Source organism: Prionailurus bengalensis, chromosome D3 (genome assembly GCF_016509475.1).
Source record: "Prionailurus bengalensis isolate Pbe53 chromosome D3, Fcat_Pben_1.1_paternal_pri, whole genome shotgun sequence".
Classification (NCBI taxonomy): Eukaryota; Metazoa; Chordata; class Mammalia; order Carnivora; family Felidae; genus Prionailurus; species Prionailurus bengalensis.
The window spans coordinates 52,765,348-52,791,199 of NC_057356.1; the positions used below are offsets into that span (position 1 = coordinate 52,765,348).

General features: G+C 38.8%; 1 protein-coding gene across 2 annotated transcripts in view; it reads right to left on the bottom strand.

The window, feature by feature from the left end:
• Window positions 1–7,390: 7,390 nt before the first annotated feature.
• The window catches only part of DSC2 (desmocollin 2), a 37,045-nt gene continuing 18,583 nt past the window's right edge, over window positions 7,391–25,852 (bottom strand). The window contains exons 8-16 of one of the 2 annotated variants that reach the window (XM_043558524.1): window positions 23,679–23,813; window positions 23,243–23,428; window positions 21,451–21,707; window positions 21,187–21,329; window positions 15,856–16,083; window positions 12,461–12,697; window positions 11,969–12,093; window positions 9,411–9,668; window positions 7,391–8,618 (exon numbers count right to left, since the gene is read on the bottom strand). In XM_043558524.1, the coding sequence (XP_043414459.1) occupies window positions 8,421–8,618; window positions 9,411–9,668; window positions 11,969–12,093; window positions 12,461–12,697; window positions 15,856–16,083; window positions 21,187–21,329; window positions 21,451–21,707; window positions 23,243–23,428; window positions 23,679–23,813 (1,767 nt within the window). In that variant the 3' untranslated portion in view covers window positions 7,391–8,420. Of the gene's footprint in view, window positions 8,619–8,710; window positions 8,751–9,410; window positions 9,669–11,968; window positions 12,094–12,460; window positions 12,698–15,855; window positions 16,084–21,186; window positions 21,330–21,450; window positions 21,708–23,242; window positions 23,429–23,678; window positions 23,814–25,852 lie in introns of those variants that run through there. The other variant, XM_043558525.1, reaches the window with a different exon arrangement.

Here is a 25,852-nt window from a genome sequence, read left to right on the forward strand (position 1 = left end):
CATATACCCAAAGAGGGAGTTAGGTGACTTACCTTAAGATGAGAAGGCTTAGATAACACTCCAGAATTATAGACCCCTATTCCTTTCCCTTAAAAAACCTTATGGAGATAAATGAATCAGCTAATCAAAACCAAAATGGTTGAAAGCAATAGTGTTGTTTTCTTTCTCTCCTGCTTAAACCTAAAATGTTTTGGCAAGGCTTAAATTATTATCATTCTTGGAAGAAATAGTACGCCCAGTTATAACTATGGAAAACAAAACTGAATCTGCAAGTTAAGTCCTGTTCTGATTTCTAGGAAACTATCCAAATTCTTTTATTGTCCTATAACTTATTTTCTGAAGCCTTATGTGCAGTGAACTATATGGAGCTTTAAGAAATATTTTTATTATGTAGAAAGTTTTAAAAATGATCTTTATATGCTTTCTATATGTGTTATGCAAAAAAAAAAAAGGGAATTTAAATTAACTGATGTTTGGGGCGCCTGGGTGGTTCAGTTGGTTAAGCATCCAACTTTGGCTCAGGTCATGATCTCACAGTTCGTGAGTTCAAGCCCCGCGTCGGGCTCTGTGCTGACAACTCAGAGCCTGGAGCCTGCTTCCGATTCTGTGTCTCCCTCTCTCTCTGCCCCTCTCCCACTCATGTTCTGTCTGTCTCTCTCTCTCTCTCTGTCTTAAAAATAAATAAAACATTAAAAAAATAAAAATAAATCGACTGATGTTTATTTTAAAAACTTTGTAAAAGGGAACATTAAGATATAATAATGTTAGATGCTGAATTTTTTTCTTGCTCCAATTCAGTCATTTACTGTGAATATAATATGTTCATTGTAGGCTTGACATAGTAAGGCTGAGATTTAAGGCTTTTCTTCACGGTCAGCAAATCTTCAAAAATCCTAAAGCCTATGAGTTGTTTTTTTTTGTTTTTTTTTGTTTTTTTTTGTAAGTTTATTTATTTATTTATTTTTTAATTTTTTTTTTCAACGTTTATTTATTTTTGGGACAGAGAGAGACAGAGCACGAACAGGGGAGGGGCAGAGAGAGAGACACACACAGATTCGGAAACAAGCTCCAGGCTCTGAGCCATCAGCCCAGAGCCCGATGCGGGGCTCGAACTCACGGACCGCGAGATTGTGACCTGGCTGAAGTTGGACGCTTAACCGACTGCACCACCCAGGCTCCCCTATTTATTTATTTTTGAGAGAGAGCATGAGCAGGGGAGGGACAGAGAGAGGGGGAGAGAGAGAATCCCAAGCAGACTCCCTACTGTCAGTAGAGCTAAATGCGGGCCTCAGGCTTAGAAACAGTGAGATCATGACCTGAGCCGAAACCATGAGACACTTAACTGATTGAGCCACCCAGACGCCCCTATGAGCTTATTTTTCCTCTATATTTCATTCTATTAATTTCTTCCATTTGTAAATAGTAATGCTCATTATAAAATGGAAACATGGAAACATATAATAAAGAAATATTCCCACCACCCAGGGATTACCACTCAATATTTTAGTGTATTACATATAATCGTATATTTATATGAATTTGGGATTATACTGATTTAGCAAATTATTCTACTTTTTCATTAACACTGTATTTTATGCCTGTCCTTATTTAATTAGTCTTCAAAATAAAATGATTGCATTATATTCCCTTATCATCATTGTCACAAAAATGACAGTAGCTACCATTTATTGATATATTCAGGAACCAAGCACTAAGATAGGACCTTTATATATTTAGTCCTATTTTGTCCCCATTTTGTATGTAAGGCATCTGAGGCTTGTGTGACTTTCCAAGGTTACTCAGTGTGAACAAAGCTACAGCTCGAATTCAGTCTTCCTGACTACAAAGTCGTGTCCATGATCATTATATCCATTATCCTCAATTGTGGTACATTGTATTATGGTAATATATTATGAATTATTTACTTTTTTGTTATGGAGCAATTAGTTTATTTCCAATTATCCACGTATTTAATGTCACTGAGATAAACATCCTTGCATGTGTATGGGATCTTTGTGCCATCATCTTACTTCTTTAGGATAAATTCCTTTTATCTGATTTGACTGGTAATTTTACATTGAAGCTTGTATGTTGATCCCCCACCACCACCACCACCTTCCACCTCTGGCTTTCTGAACTCATCGTTCCGTATGAGATCCCCTCATGTTTCTGGTTCTTAGAAATTTTACAGTTGGCCTCCTTCCCATGGAAACATTCCTTAGACTGAAAACTCTTGACTTTCCCCTTATGCCCCTCTCTTGTTTCATAGGCCCCTCTGAACATCCTGGCCATAATAATCACCCAGTGAACATCACCTGTCACCCTACCTGACAAGGCTCCCACACAATGGCATAGTGCTGCCAAAGAGCTACCATGGACAGAGTCACCAGATGCATCTACTGTTGACCTCTCTGGTACTATTGGTCTCTGGAGATTTGACAATTATTTTTGGAAAATGTACAATATAATTTGGACGCATCTTATTGGCTAGCCACATTTATGTAGCAAAATTAGTTCATTTTTATTGAGCATTTACTAAGTGTCCTGGTCCCGTGGTCCTGTCCTAAGATTATGCCACCGGTTCACTCCAAGTGGTGAGTGGGAATCATGGAGTAGAGTACATTCTAAAACGGTTCATTTGCTGAAAGTGTGGAAGTTTACTAATCAGTGTGTTTCAACTCTTTGGTATAACTCCAGCATCTTGCTTAATGCATCTTATATGAAGAAAGAAGCTGAAAATACTTAAGTTTCATAAACCTCCAAACCATACATAGACCCAGTCAGTAAATCCCTATCAGTGGTTCTCAAACTTGAGAGGGTGTAAAAGTCGCCTAGCAAACTTACTAAAATTGAAGTCTTCCATACTTCCTCCCTGTCCTCCTTGTGATTCTGATTCCATAGTGGATCTTTATTTTGACAAACACCAAAGGTGATTGGATGCAGATGGTCTGTAAACCACACTTTAAAAAAAGTAATGCAAATATTTTCACAAGTTCACTCTAATCTTTGTCAACTGCAAAAGAAACAATATTCTGCTCTGTCCTCTCTCCTGTATCTTAACATAATAACTTAAAAAAAAAGAGAGAGAGAGAGAGATGACTAGTAGAAACTCCATAGTTCTAACCTCTTACCTATGTCCAGATTTCCTGCTGGGGAAAGAGGGTGTAGTCACAGAGCTAAAGAGTGGCCCAAAACAGCCCTTGACTTTTCCTTCCAGCAAAGGGCCACAATGAGATTCTTCTCTGAGTCTCATATATAACAAGAATGTAAAACACACCAGATGGGTTTAAAAGTAGAGAGTATGTCCCAAAGCCACGACACAGTAATATTCCTCTATAAAATGTGTTTTTTAACAAAATCAGATCAAAGTGTTCTGCTTACTACACTAGCTATCTGCAAAACACTAGTTTCCTTTTTATTTCCTGTTTTGTCAGCACTCTGTTGTTTTGTTTTACATGAAGACATTATGCTATGTGTTTAATTTAAAATGCAGCTGGAGGATGCATTTATTTGTTCTATTTTAAGAAGTTAAGCAGAAGTGACTTAAATCGTTCAACTATTGAGGTAGCAAGGGGCAGGGGGAAGGTGAGGACAGAGGACAGGAAAAACAGGATCTCACTTTTTAAGATTTCAGTGGTGCCTGGCTGGCTCAGTCAGTAAAGCATGCAATTTTTGATCTTGGGGTCATGAGTTCAAGCCCCACACTGGGTGTAGAACTTACTTAAAAAAAAGAAGACATAGTAACTTATTAAGATTCCAGTCTGAGGACTGAAATCTAGACCCTGGGAAGAATAAATAATAGAGGAAGGAATATTAATGATTCCTAAAACCAAAAACCCAGAAGCATAGCTGACTTGCTATTTACTAAGCCTTGCCCACCATTGGCTGGATAGGTCTGTTCCTTATAATGGCAGGACAGTCCTATCTTATGTGTTATCTTCAGGCAACATTATCAGCTCAGAGTGCAGTATAGTCATTGCCTCCCAGGCTCACAGCTGCACATGTCCTTTCCTTTCCTCAAAAGGTTTCCTTCTCATGGTGTTCTTGAGCACTGTGGTGCCCTGTTACAGAATGTTGTCCCACTCTAACTCAGAGGAAGTTCTTAGATCTGCACCATTCCCTTGTCTTCTGGTTTCTCAAGGTACTTTTTAAGTCAAGGCCTGACTTTGAACCATCACAAATAATTAACCTGGCTTTGGCAAACCCATAAGAATCATTTCTTGGATTTCTAAAATATAACTGACGTTTCGTTGCTTTTCCTCAGGAAGTTAGTGAGCAGTCCTTTAGAAAAACTAGTGTTAGAACATGCTGACAATGAAATGATGGTCACAACTAAGATTTGCACATTGGTCAATGAGTTTCACATTGAGGAAGAAATGGCTCTTTACACAAAGCTGCAGTCCAATCTCAGTACCTATGTGAATCCATTCATCCATTCATATAACAAACACACGGAAAGCCTACTGTTCTATATGCTGGGCATACAGTGGTGAAGATGAGGAAAAACCTTTGAGGGTTACATTTCAGGGTAGTGTAGCTGGTTCTGAGGTCATGCAGTTGCTGGAGGCGGGAAGGAATTAGCTAACCTGAACCACAATGTACTGATAGGATCTGCCACTCCCAGGACCCCAAGGGGAGAAGCAGAAGGGATTCCAGAACCTCACCACCTCACTTTCTAAGTAGTGAATGCATATGTTTGATATTCTGTGTATTCGATGTCCAGTGTTGAAAAAAGAATTCAATGCAGAATCTAATATACATCACATCTTTAATGGAAAACCTCTGTCAAGGGAAAGTTATTGTGGTATGCTAAGAATCTGATAACTTAATTTGTAATCTTTCTTTTTTTTTTTTCCCTTTGTGACCTGGGCAATACAATTTGACTCATCAGAATGTATTGATGGCCAGAGTTCAATGTGCATACAAGTGAGAACACCTTTCTTTGTCTTCAGTAAGCTTCCTATATGACAGAACATACAGACACACATGCACACACATGCATACACACAAACACACGCATACACACAAACATACATATGAACATACATATAAACCTAAAAATGAACATTTTACAGCAATATGCTCTAGACACATAAATGTTGTATGACTAAAAAAAAAATGTCATATGCTAAAGAAGTGGTTTTTGAACTAGATCTTCTAAAAAGTACTTTTGCAACAAAGAAGTGGATAACAAGTAAATAAAGACACTGCAAAAGGAAACCCTATTATGAACAAGGCACAAAAAAGTGTGTGGGGTACAGGAAGATTGGTATTTGAATGTGATTTGCATTTCAAATTTATCCTCCAAAGCCCTTAGGCAGGAGAATGCCATGGTCGCGTGTTCTTTGACAGGAGGTGGAAGGAGAGAAGGGGGAAGAGATGCGTGGCACAGTCACTGTTGGAGCTCAGTGGCACCCAGGATGGGAGCCGGGGTACTGGTGGGAAGAATGTATGAAGAGAGGAATGGAGGACAGTAGAGGTAGGGCACTCACGCTCAAAACGCTTAGCAGGAGAGTAGCAGGAGCGTATCTTCACTCCCTAGAATTCTATAGTTCTTTTAGATCACCTGGAATTTTTTCACCTATATCAAGCACTTACCATGTGCCAGGTATCATGCGATGTGTTTTACAGGCATTGGACCATTCCATACCCACATCCACTCAATACTACACCCAATCTTGTCTTGTAGTAGAGTGGGTGGGTAGGGAGAGTAGCTAATTCATCTTGTACCTTCGCATACCAGCACAATCTGCATTAGAAGGCTACACTGGGAAGGGATTAAATGACTGCATGCAAAGGAATGAATGAATAAACTTGTATTAAAACTTGTATTAAACTTGTATTAAAAATTCTCAGAAAGTTTGGCAGTTTGGAGGCAACAAATAGGATGTGCTATGCAAATAAGATAAAAAAGGAATTGAGTTGGGGTGCCTGGGTGGCTCAGTCGGTCAAGCACCTGACTCTTAGTTTGGGGTTAGGTCACGACTGCACAGTTCATGAGTTCAAGCCCCGAGTCAGGCTCTGCACTGACAGCACAGCGCCTGCTTGGGATTCTCTCTGTCCTTCTTTCTGTCCTTCCCCAACTTGCGCACATGCTCTTTCTCTCTAAATAAATTTAAAAACTTAAAAAAAATTAGGTAATGCTTTGCAGATGCTTCAGAAATCTTTGCAATGTATGTGCTAAAACATTGGATATAGAAGACCCAGGTAATCATTATGAAGAGACATATTCTCAACTGGCAAACATTCTGAAGTAAAATAAAACAAAACAGGCTTTTGATTATCCTATTTTCTTAATGGATTTTAGTGAATATGAAGTGGGGTTGTACATGTGATATATTTTAAATCACTCAGTATTACAGGAGTGCCTTTTAGGTGGACCACTCTGTATGAGTTTCATGCTTAAAAACCATTTTTTATTCAAATGTCTTACAGCCACCCTAGGAAAAGAGTTAAGTTATTATCCCCCGTTTTATGATGAAATAAAAAAAAAAAACAGACACAGAGAAACTATGCAACTTAACCAATATCCCATAGCATCACAACCTTTAGAATAGCAAATTATATACACGTGATAACCATGGACCAATGATCTCTCCACATCAAACTCTAAAATTCTAAAAAATGTAGAACACAATTCTAAAGAAGACACTTGTCAAAGTAAGACAAATACAATCTTATGAGCTCCTTTCAGACACATGATTAACAAACTCATACAATAATATTTTAAAATTACCTGATTTTCTTTATCGTAACCAGTAATCTACAACATTGTGTGCATGCTTTATTTAAAGTAACTTTAAGAAATAGTATTTTTGACTGAACAATAAGAAAACTATTGAAAAGATAAATTGATTATGGAATAATTACCCAGTGTTAATCTTTAGGAATAATTGTCACAAGCCAACCTTGCGAATTTAAGATAGGCATATTCCTAACAATCATAGATAACAGAAATCCATTTCAAATGTGCATGTGGTTAGTGTACATAGAAAATTCACTGACTGAAATCAGCTGTGAAGCCTGGCCTGGAATTTGGCTGGCTGTTAAGTTTGATTTTGTCTTACTGTTTCAAAATATAAATAGTTTGGCCCACTCTACATTTGTTAAAAACTGTAACCTTAAAATATGAAAAAAAAGACTTCTCAAACAGATAGACATAACTAGCCATTTCATCTAAAAAGTTATAAAATACTTATTCCTAGAGAGCTTTCATGATCCCTGTTCTGCAAAGCTTATTTCAAAATCCCTCACTATTTTGCATTTATAAACTGTGTCCTTGCATTAATGATATGAACTATAAACATGCTATTATATACCAAATAACCACATTCCAATTTTAAATATCCTTTTGTTAACACAGAATGTTGTATCTAATAAAAGCATGACATATTTTTACAGTTTCAATGGCAGAATTAAAGTTCCTTTGTTGAGGAAATAATGAAGCAATAACCAAGATACTTGAAACAATAACATCAACATGACATTAATTTCGAGAAAAACAGAAAATAAGACACTTACATAAAACAAAAACAGAATAACTCGCTTTATAAAAGAAGAGTGATGGCTTTTTAAAATATTTAGACTCTCCAACCCAAGTAGAAATTTAAAAAATAAAGAGAAGAGAAAGAGAAGTAGAGAGAGAGAAACAGACACAGAGGGAAAGGGGGAGAGACAGAGAGAGAGAAAGACCAAAGACCAAGGCCTTGCAGAAATAAAAATACATTCTTAGAGCAGTTTTTAAAACTAAATTTTCCTGACAAGGTTGGTAACAGAGAAATTTAGATTCAGTTCAGGATTTTGTATAGAATACAACCTAGAAACTAAAGTCCACCAAAATGGAATTGTATTAACAGTCAATGCCTGGTTGGGACTCTCTCTTTACCTTGAGAAAGGTAATGCTGTGAGAATAAAACATTATCAAGAATGCAATATGCACACTTCATAATGTTCAGGACAGCAACAGTTTTTAAGCACCACACAATTCATTAATTAGGTAAATGAATATAATGCTAAAGCAAGTTCTCTGAAATTTTCTATTAGGTTATATTTCAAGTAGCTTATGATATATACTTGAATTAATTACATTTTATTGCACTATAAGTTGGCTATTGACATTATACCCAAATGTAAACAATAATGTGGACTTCCTTAATTTTTCTACCTGTGGATCTCCTTGGATGGAAGACAACTAGTTTATAACTATGTAAAAATTGGGTAATTTGTATACTTATTTACAGCATTTTTCTGTAAATATGCATTTGGCTAAAGAGATCTCATCAAAATAAAGAAGGGGAAAACCCAAAACAGAGCATCTTCTATTTTTAAAAAATCCTGGCTTGTATTTAAAAAAGTGGGGGCGGGTGGGGGGCTGGGGAACAGATAAAGCCACTGGCTTTTGTAGACTTATTAGAATCCACTCATCTCCTTATGCACGCTTCTGCTAGTGTCCTAAATTTGGGTTCCAAATGATCCAAAAATTCAAGCCCATCTTCTTCTTGTCGTTCACTGCAACAACCTATAGAACCAGCCACTGATCCTTTTCCTTCATAGTTATACGTAAGGACGTAGTCTTGAGCATGCTTATGATTGTCATCCTGATCACACAGTTGCACCTTCTGCCAGGGGAGAAACACAATATGTTTTATTATTATTATTTTAAACACCAAAACTTACTAACATAAAAATAATTGCTTTGATTTACCTTTCATTGTTTAATTTTTAACCAGAGTGTGTCCTCTAATGGATTCCTACATATAAAAAATGCACATGATTGGTCTGTATCATAAATCACTCTATAAATTCACTCTATAGCATGTTTCTAAAAATCACATATGTGGCAGCAAGTATCCTAGGGTTCACGTTACATAATCACGTCTAGAGTGAAATGCAAAATCCCATGAAACTGAACCCAAATGGTGGTGGGCTCAGATCTTTCCAGATAGGCTTACTGACCATAAGGCTATAATTGCCTCGTAGCACACTTTTGGTTTCTAAGATACGATTTATCACATGGGAAATATTAACACAAAGTCATGGGAAAAAAAATAATTTGAATGTCATCACACAGATAACTTTTGTATCTTAAAAATAAAATCACATAACCGGGGGTAAAGATTCTTTTCAATTGTTCTTCTACCAAATAAATAAGACATTTCCTGTCCAGTAAGTAAGTAAGTAAATATCATCTAACATTATTTCAGTAAGAACTAAAAACCAAACAAAATGAGAGGAAAAGTAAATATCCACTTAATATCTGAGCATTATTAAATCAAAATTGAGGAAAAACAACTTTCCAATTAAGTAGATTAATAATTAATTGAAAATAAAGGTGAGGCCACTAAATTGTAACAATTCAGAACGCTGAAAAGATATCAAAATCAATTCTTAGGACACCGAGGGAAACTCACTTCACCAAGGCGGGGCTGGGTGAAATTATGCCACTCGGAGTAGGTGTATCTGCAGTTGTCCGTCTCCACGTGTCCTCCCCTGCAGGAATCCAGGGTGTGATGATGCCCCGTCCCCCGGCACGATTCCAGGGTCTGGTGTCCGCCTTTCACCATTTCAATGGTCTCCTGGCCTCCATTTTTCACTCCTGATCCCAAGGTGCCACAAATTCCCTGAGCCGAACTTCCCACGGTATGGGTTGTGAAGCCATTCGTGGAACACTGAAACGGAAACAGTTGGCATTGGGGAAGTACAGAGAACAACCACCACCACAACAAAACGTAAATAATGTTATAAATTCTTGTGTTATAAGGTAAGCTCTCTGAGGGCAGGAACTAAATCTGTCTTGGCTATCCTGACCACCTGACTGTCGTAACCCCAGGACTTCATGCAGTGTCCTGGAAATCGCGAACTGTCAAGTGGTCTATCCTTGAGACAAATCAGAAAGCTTAATGTATATTCCTCCTTTGAAAACTTAGAGTATTGTACAACGTCACTTATTAAATCCTTCCAACATCTCAAGCCTCAAAATCAGGATTCCGTTACCAATGTCTCACATGTATTTACTCTGCTGGGTTTAAATTCATTCCCTTCACCTGCCTAGAGCAGAAACAGAAATGATGATTGTGGGGAATAAGCTAATTAGCAAAAGAAAGATGCCTTGTTGACCCTGAGGTAGCAGGATCTCACTGTTTTAGTCCCTAGGCAGGCTAAGATAAACAGACTCAGGGCCTCGGGCAGGCCAGAAATAACCACCTGCCTGGAGCCAGACCTCTAACACCAAAACCCCCTTTCCTTCACACACATGAGTTACCGTTCACGGTTTCATTGTCTCTTTGCACACGTCCATCACACTTGTATGCCTTCTGATCGTAATAAAAATGGAGCAAGGACCCTTACTCGGGGCTCTTGTTTCCTCCCGAACATTAGCCTCTCTTGCATTTTAATCCTGCGTCCACTCTCTGCCTAAGAACTCCAGACCCAGAGTCTACAACACATGATCAGTATTTTTTTTTTAATTTTTAAATTTTTTTTAATCTATTTTTTAGAGAGAAAGAGAACAGGGCAGAGGCCCAGAGAGAGGGGGACAGAGGATCTGAAGCAGGCTTCACACTGATAGCAGAGAGCTTAATGTGGGGCTTGAAGCCATGAACCATGAGATGATGACCTGAGCCAAAATTGGATGCTTAACCCACTGAGCCACCCCGGCGCCCCGATTGGTATTTTTATTCAATGTCTAATCTAGTTCCCCTCAACTAGAACAAAAATATAGAAATAAAGTTGCCATAAACATCTTGGCTGGAATAATAAATCCTTGCAATCTTGGGGTGCCTTTTGTGGCTCGGTCGGTTGAGCTTCTGACTCTTGATTTTGGCTCAGGTCATAATCTCAGGGTTATGAGATCAAGCCCCGTGTCAGGCTCCATGCTGGGTGTGCAGCCTACTCAAGATTCTTTCCCTCTGCCTCTCCCACCCTTCCTGCTTGTGTGTACTCTCTCTCCTTAAAAATAATTAATTTTTTAAAAAATTTTTTAACGTTTTATTTATTTTTGAGACAAGGAGAGACAGAGCATGAACAGGAGAGGGTCAGAGAGAGGGAGGCACAGAATCTGAAACAGGCTCCAGGCTCTGAGCTGTCAGCACAGAGCCCGACGCGGGGCTCGAACTCATGGACTGCGAGATCACTACCTGAGCCGAAGTCGGCCGCTTAACCGACTGAGCCACCCAGGCGCCCCTAAAAGTAATTAATTAATTAATTAATTAAAAATAAAATCCTTGCAATCTCAATAAATAAAAATAAATCAGCAGAGATGCTTCTCTGGCCACTAATTTTCTATGGTTTGTTTTTGTAGGAAACTCTAAGTTTTGTTTTATTTTATTTTTTTTTACACATTTTACACTTTTTAAAGTTTTCTAAATCTGTCCTGTTCTTATCATCATTATGCTTCTTGTAGAAAATTTACATGTTCCTCATCCACATACTAGGCCAGAAACCAAAGCTGGATCTTTGTAGTCACTGGCTAGCACTGCTGGATCATAAATTTGACCTCAGGCTTCTTTCTAACCCACATTAGCACCAGAAAGACTCCATTAAAGTTCTTCCCACACAGATCAAAGCTTGTAGTCATTTTATTGCTGCTGCTAGGAAAAATAAATAAATAAATAAATAAAACAAAATAATTATGCTGATGATCTGTGAATAATTAAATGAAATATTTTTACAGCACAAACAGCAGTTTCAATATATAAAAAAGACCTAAAGTTGAAATCATGAAACACTTCAAGTAGGAATAATAATGACAGGCTGAAGGATTTTTAGTGTGAAGTAACACCCTATGACCACAGTGAAATATCACATAGCATCATGAGAACCAACCCAATTTTATCTACTTCCACAGGAACAATGGGATTTTATATATTGTAAGGTACCCGATTGCAAAAGAACTTGTCCCGGAAAGAGAATTCTAGTTGGTTAGGCCAGTTTGTCCTTTGTGTTTATTTTAGAAAGACAAACTACTTACCATTTTGTCATCTCCAGGAGCTTCAGTGTTTGACACGATGAGGTTCTGCTGGGCTAAATCATCAGGAAACGCTTTGGGCTGTTTAGCTGTCCCGGTAGCCCCACAGACTAAGGTAAATAGGATACCTGGAGGATGAGAGAAATTGCTTCCGTTTATCATAAAACAATGTGAAGTTACGAATTTAGGATGACTAATATGAAGACAGCTTTCCAGAAAACATACACACGATGGCCTATGGTGAAATCGTAGGCAATTGGCAAGTCCGCCCTAACCAGAGATGCCGCGAAGACGTGCTACAAGGGCTGTATTTTTGCGCTGAATTTTAGGTCTGTGCTGAGAGAACACTAGTTTCAATATATAAATTAAATATGTTGTGCTAAATTGAAATAGAACTATCTTCAAATGGCCAGCTACAGAGAGCAGTGTTGATTCGAAGAATGAGTCTTGAAAGTTATTTCAGAGGCTCTTATTTGAGTTCACGCAGGGACTTACAAAAGAGCAATGCTATGCCCAGCAGTATTGCAAGGATGGCCCATTTTCCAAGCCTCACTTCTCCGTTGCCAGTCCTTGGGTCTGTGCGAAGTGCGCAATCATTTTCAGTAACACAGTCACATAGTATAACTTTTAATGGAGTGACGACTGACAGGCCATGTCTGTCTCTAACTCTGACAGGTACTTGATATGGTCCAAATGGAAGGTCGTTCTTATAGAAAAGACGAGCTGCTGTATCTGAAAGAAAATAAAACCGAGTGATATAGAATGTCACAAATGCCTCCTATGTTAGGATGTTCACCAAATTTCTCCACAAATGGATCTTCCTGATAGGAGGGCACAGCCGGCATGTGAATGGGAACGGACTGAGGAGTTCTCATCTACCTCGATGGTAAACATACCACAAAGAAAACTTTATCCCTGCTGTGTCTTATAGAAATGTCTTTTGGCTTTTGGAACAATATATTTTTCCATCCATAAACAAACCTTTTCCAATCACAAGTAATAGGCTTGTTAAGACATTGGCCTTTATCACCACTTTAAAAATTTTTAAGAGAAATATACAGTGCAATTTTCATTTATACACGATTCATCATAGAGTAACAGTCTGAAATTCTGGACATTTCTCCTTACTTTGTTTGCATATATTGTGCCAAACAGTATTACACAGTTGTGACTTACTGTCAGAGACTGATTCTGACAACTTAGAACGTGGCTGACCTTGAACATACCAGCAGGCATGAGCGGTCCTGCTGCTATGGCATCTCATGGTCCTATAGGACACTGGGGCCTGTATTTGCTTTTAGGTCAAGGGTGGAAAATATCCACATCAAAATCCAGTTGAGTCTTAAGCACATATCCAAAGATATAATATTATCCTCAACGTAAACACCACATGCGCATGTCCAAGAATAATCCCCCTGCAGTGTGACCATTCCATCGATTTTTAAGGTGTTTGAAGCTGTAAATATAAATTTGGATGTTTGGGTAAAGAAATCAGTGAATAAGTCTATTATAAAGGAAAGGATGGTGTGGGCCTGGGTGGCTCAGTCGGTTGAGCGTCCAGCTTCAGCTCAGCTCACGATCTCATAGCTTGTGAGTTTAAGCCTCGCAACAGACTCTCTGCTGTCAGCGCAGAGCCCGCGTTCGATTCTGTGTCTCCCTCTCTCTCTGCCCCTCTCCCACTAGCTCTCTGTCTCTCTCAAAAATAAATAAACATTTTAAAAAAGAAAACCAAATAAAAGAAAGCATGGTTAACTTGGTAAGTTTATGTGTAGGAAATAATACTAAGATTAACAAAACCAAAATTGATGGTGCATAATGTGCCATGGTCTAATGCATTCATTATCCTGTTGACTCCCTCAAATAATCCCATTTTATATATGAGTAAATTAAGGCCCAAAGCGAATAAGTAGCATGGTCATATTTATGTCACTAATAAACAGTGGAGCCAGCATTTAACACAGCCTATCTGACTTCAAAGCCTCTTTAGGATATGTTCTTCTTGATTTGGTGTTTCCCAGACTTTGGGTTATTTCACAGATGAGTAAAACTTTATTTTTTTTTTTATTTTTTTTTTTTTAAATTTTTTTTTTTTCAATGTTTATTTATTTTTGGGACAGAGAGAGACAGAGCATGAACGGGGGAGGGGCAGAGAGAGAGGGAGACACAGAATCGGAAACAGGCTCCAGGCTCTGAGCCATCAGCCCAGAGCCCGACACGGGGCTCGAACTCACGGACCGCGAGATGGTGACCTGGCTGAAGTCAGACGCTTAACCGACTGCGCCACCCAGGCGCCCCTTTTTTTTTTTTTTTTTTAATTTTTTTTTTTTTTGAGTAAAACTTTAAAGTAACAAAGCTTTGACCAACATAATCCTGCCACTGTTTTACTGTATGAAGTAGGAATATTAAAAAAAAAAAATTACCATCTCATTCCACATTATCTAAAAAGAAATGATATTATGACACCAAATCAGTAGAAAGAACAAAATCTAAAAATAAGGTTAGTTGTTCCCAAGAAAGAACAGTTGATAACCTTACACACATACACACACACCAGAACACTGTTTTTAGAAAGACTGAAAATGCTCCCGGTCCACAGAGCAGGATTCGGGACACAGGGTCTTAACTTGTCACTGTAGCTTCTATGTGTCCTTGTTTTACTTCCCTCTTCCTATTTCCCCTCCCTTGGCTCACAACTTTTGTTTTTTAATTTGTCATAAAAGAAATAGAGGAATATTCATTGGAAGCATGGGGTTGAAAACCATTCAAGGACACCATAAGGGCAAACCCTCTGTTTATGGCAGATCTTGAACCGTGAACGCTGAAGTGGGGGGCGACCAGGCCATCAGGGCCCGTGGGCAGTACAGTCAGGAGACGCCGAGAGCACCGCAGAGTGAAGAGCTGATGGAGTGAGTGAGGCAGCTGGCATGGAGAGGCCCCTCCATTTTGCCATTCTTATCACCATAGATCCTCTCATGGGGAAAGTCAGAAGTACAGACTAGGAACTAAGTTGGGGGAGAATCCCAACTAGAAAACAAAAGACGAGAAAAGGTCAGAGGTCAATGCAGTGCAGAGACAAGGGACAGCAGAGTGGACACTGTGACGCATACCCAGATTCCCTGCACTCAGGGACATACTGTCCTCACATCGTCCCAGCTGTTTGGGGAGGCCATAAGCTTCTTCAATGTCTGTGCCATTTTGCCAAAAGTCACGCCCCTCAAGGCACCCACTCCACTGACTGAGCCATGAAAGAGTAGAGAGACTCAACTTGGGGCCCCCTGAAGGGCCATTAACTCAGACTCCCTGTGGGGTGAACTACAGCTGTTCTTTGACTTGGCTGCAGCTTGGCTTTTCTCTGCCCAATTCTGCTTTCCTTCCTTTCACATCTACTGATGCCAAGCAAATTCCTTATTAATACCCTGCCTGAGAAACTCTTGTCTCAGAGTTTACTTCCTAGGGAACAGACCTGCAAATATGGTGATCCCCTTACGACCTAGGAAACCATTAGTGAGTGAAGAATCTATGTGGAGGAGAGGTCAGCAAGTCAGGAAGTGATGGCATTAGACCCAGGCTAAGGTGGGATATGTACAGGGGAGGGGAATGGGGACTCACACAGCCCCTAACAGAATCTTGACACAGGAGAGATTAGAAACGGTGCAAGAGGGGCACCTGGGTGGCTCAGTCAGTTAAGCAACCGGCTCTTGATTTTGGTTCAGGTCATGGTCTCATGGTTCCTGAGTTTGAGTCCTACTTCCCACCACACCGGAATGGAGGAACTTTCCTTCTTTTATTGGTGGTTCCCACACGGTGATTATTCTCATGTTGCATCAAGAAAAAAATATTTTAGACATCCGGATGCTGAAAAGGACAAAGTCATGTTTAGTAATACGTACCATTAATTTTTGTCAGTCTCCACATTCTTTCTATGCCTGCTTCAGGAACACTCTCCAAACTGAAGTCAAAGGGTGGGCCATTTATAGGATCGTCAGGATCCACTGCAGAGATGTCCGCAGATGACATGACGGTTTTGCAGATGACCACCGTCTGTTTTGGGATAACTGGGCCATTATCGTTCATGTCTTCAAGTATAATTCCCAGCGTCCCAGTACACGTTCTCCCATCTAGAAAATTGGATATAAAAATAGAACATTTTAATGTTCTGAGTTTTAACTAGGAAGTTCTACATTGGAAAAAAAAAGTTTTAAATGTGAATTTGGCACTTGTGACATATCAATGACAAGCGCAAAGCTGTGCCCTTAAGGAATGTTAAAAAAAAATTGTCACTTTCAGACGGGTTGGAGAGATAATAACTATTTAGATTTGTCATCCATTCACTATCCATGCAACTGAGATGGAAACTGTTAGAGAGGTTAGTTTTGACTGATTTTTAAAAAGGAGAAAAGAGGATGAACAAGGGCATTTCTGGTATACTTAAAAGCAGGACATTCAGGAAGGTGGGAAAGCATAACATGCACATCCATGTTCTAGACATAATGAAGGGGAAGGCAAATTGGTTGGAGTTCAAAACCTCAGAGAAGAGCCAAGGGTCCTTGAAAGCCATTCTAAGGAGCCTGGAGTTTAATATACATCTAGGAAGTGAGTAAGGTTTTGGAGCAGGGGAACTGAAAGGTAAGATTGTGGATATGGAAGATTAGAACAACATAGTACATAGGACCATTTGAAGGACGAAAGACTCCAGAAGCAGAAAATCACTTGCAAACCAAACTAATCAGAGTGGCTGTAGCCTAAGGAATGCATCTATCTATGTATTTATTTTATTTTTTATGTTTATTTATTTGTTTTGAGAGAGAACAAGAGAACGAGCAGGGAAGGGGCAGAGAGAGAAGGAGAGAGAATCCCAAGCAGGCCCCTCGGTGTCAGCACGAGTCTAACTTGGGGCGTGAACCCACGAACTATGAGATCATGACCTGACAAGAAACCAAGAGTTGGACGCATAACCGACTGAGCCACCCAGGCGCCCCTCATCTGTCTATATATATTTAATAAAAACTTACTGAATAACCACTTTGTACAGGGCACTGTGCTGGCAAACAACCTAGGGGATTCAAAGAGGAAGTGAGCATGTGTTCAGGCCACAAACCAGTAACACAGTTGTGAAGCCCGAAGCTGAACACAAATCCAGGACTTCTGTCTCTAAACCACTTATTCTTTCTTCCATTTAATAAGAAGGGCTCAGGGGCGCCTGGGTGGCACAGTCGGTTAAGCGTCCGACTTCAGCCAGGTCACGATCTCGCGGTCCGGGAGTTCGAGCCCCGTGTCGGGCTCTGGGCTGATGGCTTGGAGCCTGGAGCCTGTTTCCGATTCTGTGTCTCCCTCTCTCTCTGCCCCTCTCCCGTTCATGCTCTGTCTCTCTCTGTCCCAAAAATAAATAAACGTTGGAAAAAAAAAAAAACATTTAAAATAAAAAAAAAAAAAAAAAAGAAGGGCTTGGATATCAAGCGGGGAGAAGAGGGGAACAAACCTGTGCTGCCTGCTGCCTGGGGCCGTGTCTTAGATAAAACTGCCAACCTAGGAGAGCTGGAAGATGGGGCACAGCCCTACAGTCACAACCTCAACCCAGGCAACAGGACCTATGATACTTGCAGTGTCTTCAAGGGCCAGAACTGGTTCTGAAACGTGGGGCACAGCAAAGGACAAGGTGGGGGCAACTCTAAGACTCCTATGGGTTGAAGCGGGAAAGAGGGAGAAACCAACAACAGAGAGACAACCGAACACCTCCCACATGATAGAAGCTTGCAAGTTAAAATTCCAGAATGAGCAAGATTAATGCTAAAAGGAAAACCAAAATCATCCATCAGAAGATTGATTCACCCTACACAAGACATCTTTGAAACATGTATGTTTAGTATTTTCCAAGACATAAAAAGGGCAACTACTTAAACAACAATGAAATTATAGCTTAAATTCCAGTAGAAATAAAACAGCAACATTTCTCTCATAGGGACTCTAGAAGAAGAGAATAACTAGAACGTCGGGGAAGCAGTATTTAAATACATAATTGCTGAGAATATCCCATAATTAAAGAAAAACATGATCTTCCGTGCTAGATAAATAAAAATACATTCACACCGTAAATGTTGTATTGAAACTATAGAATGCAACCTAAGGAACTATAAAAGTTATCTAGACATACTATCCACAAAGGGACAATAGTGAGATTGACAGTAGGATAAACATCAGCGACAAGAGATGCCACAAGATAATGGAGTATGACCTGCACAGTGTTGAGGAAAAGAAGGAGTTAATTCAAAACGTTAAACCAAGTCAAATTATCAAGTCAAGCATGAGAATGATATTTTTCAGAGCAAGTCAGGCAGGATTTAACACCTATACCACACCATTGGACGGACTAGTAAAGGACAAGAAGAAACGGGGAACCAGGAGAGAAGAAATGAGATGACAAGAGAGAAGAAACAAGCTGCCAAGAAACAATGCAACTATCTCTCATTTTGGACAACTAAACAAAGAGGGAGAAGAAGAGGGAGACAAAGGAAGCAGGGAGATGCGTATTTCATCTACCTGGCATACTTTTCTCAGGGCAGAATAATTTCACTTCTCACAATCTCTTGTTCTCACGCTATGTGCTGTTTTCTGGCTCTCTCTGGAAATTGGGACTGCTGGTGGTCTTGAACACTTCTTTTCCATTTGAGTCCACACACTGAGTTGAAAGCACACGGCTTACTGACTGAATCTAATTGCATTGTCTTTGAAAGTTGAAACTCTTCCGTGTTTGCTCTTCTACTACTGTGCTGAATGCCTGAATTTCCTTCCATTAAACATTTGGAGTTGTTCAATACACTCCGTTTTTTTGCACACTGTCATTCATATTGGTGTACAATATGTAAACCAAAGATCTTAGACATCTAATTCAGTGTCTCACAGCTGTTATTCATCTGTTGATTAAATAAATAATACCCTTATTCATTGGAGCATATGCATGCAATGGTCACCTAATGTCAAAGCAATTCTATATAAGTACTAATTCCAAATATGAAGTCATGCAAAGCCATGGTTTTGTGACTTTTGTGCATGGCGCCCTCCTGGTAAATGTTTCAAACATTTTTTGAAAGCATGCTCCTCCCCAAAGCGCGAATAATACAACAAACATAAAAACCTAAAACTGAGCTATACAGAGGAGATACTTGAGTGACACTGCCAGGAGAGCTGAATTTGAGAAGATACTGAGAAGAAGAGAAATTGAACGCCAACTGAAGAAATAGCTATGTTCAGGAGAGCAGAAGGTGGTACCAGAAAATACATGGATAATAGAGGAGTGTGTGGAACAATTTATACACAGAAGCATTGCAAGAGAGTTTCAGAAAGAGGAAGTAAGTGCTATAGAGAAGCAGGAGGGTGGGAAGTGAGAAATGGACCCAGAGGTCAGTGTTCACTCACGAAAGAGACTCTTTCATTAGGAAGCAGCTGGGGTGGGGGGGGGGGCAAATGAAATTAGCTAGTATAGATTTTAGAAAAAGCTACAAACAAAAACACAAAAAAAAAATCCTTTTGTAGAATCTCAGTTCAAGGAATAAATAGACATAAAATTATTTATCCCCTACCCTCTTCAACAGAAATGAATGGGAAAGGCCCCACTACACATTTATTCTATTCTGCAGTGATGATTAACTCATCTAAACTCCATACACATATTTGATCTCTCAATTATTTAATCTCTTCTGCAACAAAGGAGAATGTAGAATAAAATTATATCCCAAATGTCTAATCCCAGATAGTAGTTTTATCTTATCTATCAACAAACCATTTGCCAAGTGCTATTTAAAATATAAAAAGAATAGGGGTGCCTAACTGGCTCAGTCAGTTAAGCATCCGACTTCAGCTTAGGTCATGATTTCACGGTTCGTGGGTTTGAGCCCCACATCAGCCTCTGTGCTGACAGCTCAGAACCTGGAGCCTGCTTCGGATTCTGTGTCTCCCTCTCTCTCTACCCCTCCCCTGGTTGGGCTCTGTCTCTCTCTCTCTCTCTCTCAAAAATAAACATTAAAAAAAGAATGTAAAAAGAACAGATTTGATTTTCATATCATTCTTCTTTTTCACTTGCCTTTGACCAAAATGCAGGTCCTGACAATGGGACAAAGGAAGCTGAGGCCTTAAAGGGCAATCTTCAATTAATCAAAGTTTAATTAATAATAATTACAACCTTTCCAATTCAGCCAATGGATATGAACCATCTCTCATTAATTTAGAGAGGACTGAAATACCGAAAACATCTTTCAAAGTCACTTCTAAGTTCCAACTTTGTAAGGCCAAAGTGTAATAACTTACGTTTACTGGAGCTGGCATATTTGGTTTATGGATGCACAAAGGTCAAACGTATAACATGTACTAAATGGGTCTCATATATAACCACTGTGCTCATACTTCCCTCAGTTTGGTAGGACTCACAGAACATTTTACATTTCATATGGTTTTATGGATTCACAAAATTTGTCTTCCTAATTTTATAATATACTATTAATCGTATCTATGATTACTTTTATATAATGTCCTTAATCAGAATTCTAACCCCCAAGTATATTGATAGTTTCTTGTAAAAAGACAGAACCGTTTTCCAGGAATGCACTATGGGGCAGTAAGTATGTTCTCCCTGCAATGAATTTTCCTTCCACAGTGAATATTTTAAAAAGAGATGACTAGTGGGGCGCCTGGGTGGCTCAGTCGGTTAAGCGGCCGGCTTCGGCTCAGGTCATGATCTCACGGTCCGTGAGTTCGAGCCCCGCGTCGGGCTCTGTGCTGACAGCTCAGAGCCTGGAGCCTGTTTCAGATTCTGTGTCTCCCTCTCTCTGACCCTCCCCCATTCATGCTCTGTCTCTCTCTGTCTCAAAAATAAATAGACGTTAAAAAAAAAATTAAAAAAAAAAAAAAGAGATGACTGGATAAATTGAAGGTAATGTTACCAAAGTAACTTTCTCAATGTTCAATTATTGTTTACTTTTAATAAGCCATGGTTTCCAGTATTTCTATAACTAAATTATTTTATAATTACACAAAATGGGGGGTGTTATTAGAAAGCAGACATGAATTAATAAATTACAGCAAACTTCTCACTTGCTCTATGTCTTTTGGGGGAGAAATACATTTTGAAAATATATGCAGCTGATTTAAAAATCTATACTGTTGGCTTAAACACTGAGGATGTAAGTAGGTGAGAATTGATGTAGTAGGATTAAAAACAAAGTTCTTACCTTTGCCTGATGCAAGGATTGTAATATTATATGCACCACCTCTGATGGTCTCTGTCTCTCTATCCAGGCTTCTGAAAGTTGTGATTGATCCTGAGTTTTCATCTACTGTCACCCACCCTTTTGGATCAGTTAATTTCTTATACCTGGTAATAATGATAAATTAAAATGACAAAATGGGTCATAGGCCAAATTATATTTCTGGCATCAAAACAAGTTATGAATTTTAAAAACATGGTAAATTTGGAGTTAACTAAAAGAAGATACCTTATGCCACTGCTACTTTTCGTCTCGGGGTCATATGCTTTGTATCCGTCGCTCTTTGTTCCCGGTGGCGCATTTTCTCTAATTTGAACGGTTTGCACTGCAGGGCTACACTCAGGGCCCTCATCCTGATTTTTTACATTAACGGTAACTGTTGCTGTGCTCATGACTGATCGTGAACTAGCCTCTTTAGAATACGGAGCTTCATTAACTACACCAATTTGTAGGTTCACCTGTTGTCTTTCTTCATAATTCAGTGGCTACAAAAGCAAGTGTGTTGAAAATCAGATCAAGACGTTTAACGTTTGGCCATGCTAAGTGGCATACATAACTCGTGCCGGGAATAGTCCTGACAATATTAAACATAGACTCAGAAACAAGGTGGTGGTTGGAAGAGGAGAATCCTTCAACTGATTCAGTATTTGGGTGGACAAAACCAGCCAAACAAAACAAACAAAAACTGTTCTTCAACTGCAAGTAATATCAGAGGTCCTGATAATGATTGCAAAAAGTATGTGAGGTTAACACTTGAGAGGTTAGGGACTCCATAACCTAACCAATAGTTATTTTCTGCTCCATTCATTTTTGGGACAACTTATCCTACCATTCTGACATGAATAAAATTATTTGTACCTGGTTTGGGGTAGAAACTATGGGTCAAATTTTCTGAAATGTTTTTCAGAGAGGACAGAGAAGAAACTGGAAAGCTCATGGACATTACACTGTCTTTTGTTAGCTCTTCCATCCCAGGTGCTTTCTAAAAAACACTGGTAGTACCAAATTTACTGGAACGTTTTTATTTTATCTTGCCTGATATTAGTTATGATGGGAATGGGTAAAGCCATTCCCTACAAGACAGAGATTTTGTCAGGTGTTAAGACTTCACAGAGATAAGATTCTTTCTTAGAATACCAAGGATTGGGGTAGGGGTTGGATGAGGAAAGAGATAAGATTCAAAGGACATTTCTTTACTCTTTGAAATACAGAAATTAACCCACAAAACTGCAGCTAATTTTCATCATGGTAAGAAGAAAGAATTCATCACTTTTGATTCATCCTCTTTGTGAAAATGTACAAAAAGGGAAACTACACGGACCCAGGATAGAATCACATTCTAGAGAAAGATACAGCACAATGAAGACTAGGACTGTGTCCAAAACAAATGGAGCTCAGGTGGCTTTGTGGGCTAACTGGCTCTGGAAATAGCAGTGAGGTCTTCTGAGATGTTGCAGAATAGTATTAGAAAGAGGTTTTACAAGTAACTGCATCTTTGAATGGTTGACGATTCCCATTCTTAACCAAGAAGCTAAGGTTGTAATGTATGCTAGATATAGATGAACAGATCTACAAACGCTCTCCCAGTGGGTCTTACCAGGAATAACTCACCATTTGGGAAATTCAGTAAATAAGTGGAGTCTCCCTGACCCAGCTACAGAAAGAATGGGCCAGGAAAGTTTGGCCCCAAACTTGGCCCCCGTGGGCATCAAAGCTGTGCCAGTATTTGAACTGTTAAAAGATGTTGGTTATAAAGTGGATACTATTGACCATATGTACATGTATATACACACACATATACACACACATATATATATATTATTTTAAAAATCATGCCTTTATAAAAGGTTTCCCAAATTGAATATATCCATCCCATTACAGATATGGAGAACATTTACATTTACCTATATATCTACATTATTCGTATATTTACCAGAATTCTCTTCTTCTCATTAAACCCTAGTATGCTAATCTATGATATTATAAGCTACAAATAACTAATTTACTAATTTATTCTTACCTTAACCACATACAGAACTCCTTCATTGGTTCTGGGATCTGTTACAATTTTAAAATTCCCATTTTCATTGCCCTTTAAAATGGTATAATTGGCTCTCCAATTAGCAGTATTTATTAAATCCTTATCTTCAACGGTAACACGTAAGATTTCCACATCAACTCTATTTTCCTCCACTGATGTCACATACTAAAATAATAAAAAACAACAACAAAAAAGGCTTAATTAGTTACTGTAACCAATAGAGCACAGTGGGAAGTAAACTCAGTTCTTCTAATTCCCAAGGACTATGGTCACATGATTTTAAACCCTGAGTCCAGGTTACTGTCACGTGACTGGGGATACTGCATTTGAAATCATGCAGCATGGAGAGAGGTATGCATGTTTACCAATTAACACTGGGTCATACATTTTTCTTTTATTACTATCATGTACTTACAGAAGGACGGGTGAATGTTGGCAAGTTGTCATTTACATCTTCAACATTAATGATGCAAGTTGAAGTTGTCTGCAAACCAAAATATTGACCATCCATATCCTGGACTTTTATTTTCAGCTGGTATTTATCAATTAGCTGAAAGGAAAGAATTTAATTATTATGCAAAAGCAACATTATAAATGAAATCCTAATTTACACTCTGTAAATTTTCTTGCATTAAAAATTTAAGAAGAACACTTAAATTTCATAGTTTTCATGTACTAGCAAAAGAATAATTTCCTGACACCCGTATTTTTCTATTAATTTATTAAAATAGAGTAGTTTCTTAAGTTTATTTTTATTTTCTTAAAGTTGTTATTCATTTACTTTGAGAGGGAGACAGCAAGAGTGAGCAGGAGAGGGGCAGAGAGAGAGAATCCCAAGCAGGTTCCATGCTGTAAGTGCAGAGCCCAATGTGGGGCTCAAACTCATGAACTGTGAGATCATGACCTGAGCCAAAATCAAGAGTTAGACACTTAACCAACTGAGCCACCAGGTACCACTAGTTTCTCAAATTTAAAGTGCTACTCATAGAATATAGAAGAATTGGTTTTAGTTTTACTCACCAGAAAGAGAAGATATAGCCATAGCACATTTTAAAATTGCCTAGTAGTTAATCAAAATCTTTATCTCTTTTCCAAAGTACATTTTTAAGCGGAAAAATACATAGCAGTGACTCTCATACCAGTCTTGTAATAATTAGGTGAGATATCCTCACATAAAAAAGGTAGATTTTAAATATTTACATTTGTAAAAAGATCCGGAACTGTAATTTTTTCTCTCTATGGAAAATGGAATCTGGTTCTTAGGGCTTTCTATTCATCAGGGATTGAAGAACGTTCACTTAGAGTTTAAGAAAAATGTGTTTCTTCTCATAATGGTCTCATTTATCTTAAGTACTGAAGCATGAAAGGATTAAAAGCAACTCTAATAATAATGCCTTCTGGATGAACTTTAGAAGTCTTGGGTTCTATTCCTAACTCTAAAGTAACAAATGTAATCTCTCTGGCAGTTGGAAAAGTCATTTAAAACATTTTTTTCATGTTTATTTATTTTTGAGGGACAGAGCACGAGCAGGGAAGGGGCAGAGAGAGACAGGGAGACACAGAATCCGAAACAGGTTCCAGGCTCTGAACTGTCAGCACAGAGCCCGACGCAAAGCTCGAACTCACGAACGAGCCATGAGGTCATAACCTGAGCCCAAGTCGGACACTCAACCGACTGAGCCACCCAGGTGCCCCTGGAAAAGTCTTTTTAGCTAAGTTTTCTCTTCTATAAAATGATAATACTAATACCCTTCTTACATAATTCAACTCTTTTTTTTTTTAATTTTTTTTTAACATTTATTTATTTTTTGAGAGACAGAGCATGAGCATGAGCAGGGGAGGGGCAGAGAGAGAGAGACACACACACAGATTTCTGAAGCCAGCTCCAGGCTTTGAGCTGTCAGCACAGAGTCCAACGTGGGGCTTGAACTCACAAACTGCAAGATCATGACCTGAGCCGGAGTCGGATGCTTAACGGACTGAGCCATCCAGGTGCCCCTCAACTCTTTTCATAAGACAAAATAATACGTAAAAAACCAGCCTAACCTTCCACCAAGAATGTTTACTCTCCTCTTAATTCCATCACTTCTTAAACTTTCTCGTCTGTGTGTATTGCCTAAAATAAAACTAAAAGTTCTCTATCTCTATGCTTTTTACACATGTAATTTTCCTGATTTACTCTTCTCTCATAATCAATCATATAGATAGAGTTAAAAATACTGGCCTCATTTAAAAATTCATGCTAGTGTACTTGCAGGAGAGAATGCATATTTTGTTTGTAGTGAACTGAGGTTTATTGAAAACAATCAACTGGCTGATAAAGCAAAGGAAGAAATGAAGTTTGGGACCTAAATATTAACTTGTGATATCTTGAGATGGAAGACAAATTGTGATGTGTAAAGCGCTTCGGTGGTTGAAGGCAACAGATGAAAGCTGGAATCCTGGCATTAATAAGTGTCTCTAAAACATTCATGGGTGAAAACACTCCCAGACTCCTTCATTAGTCCTGTGTTTTCAACTGACTTATAGAAGGATCTATTTAAGATTTGATGGTCAAAGAGGATTTGGTTTATAATTTGCTTTTCCTGA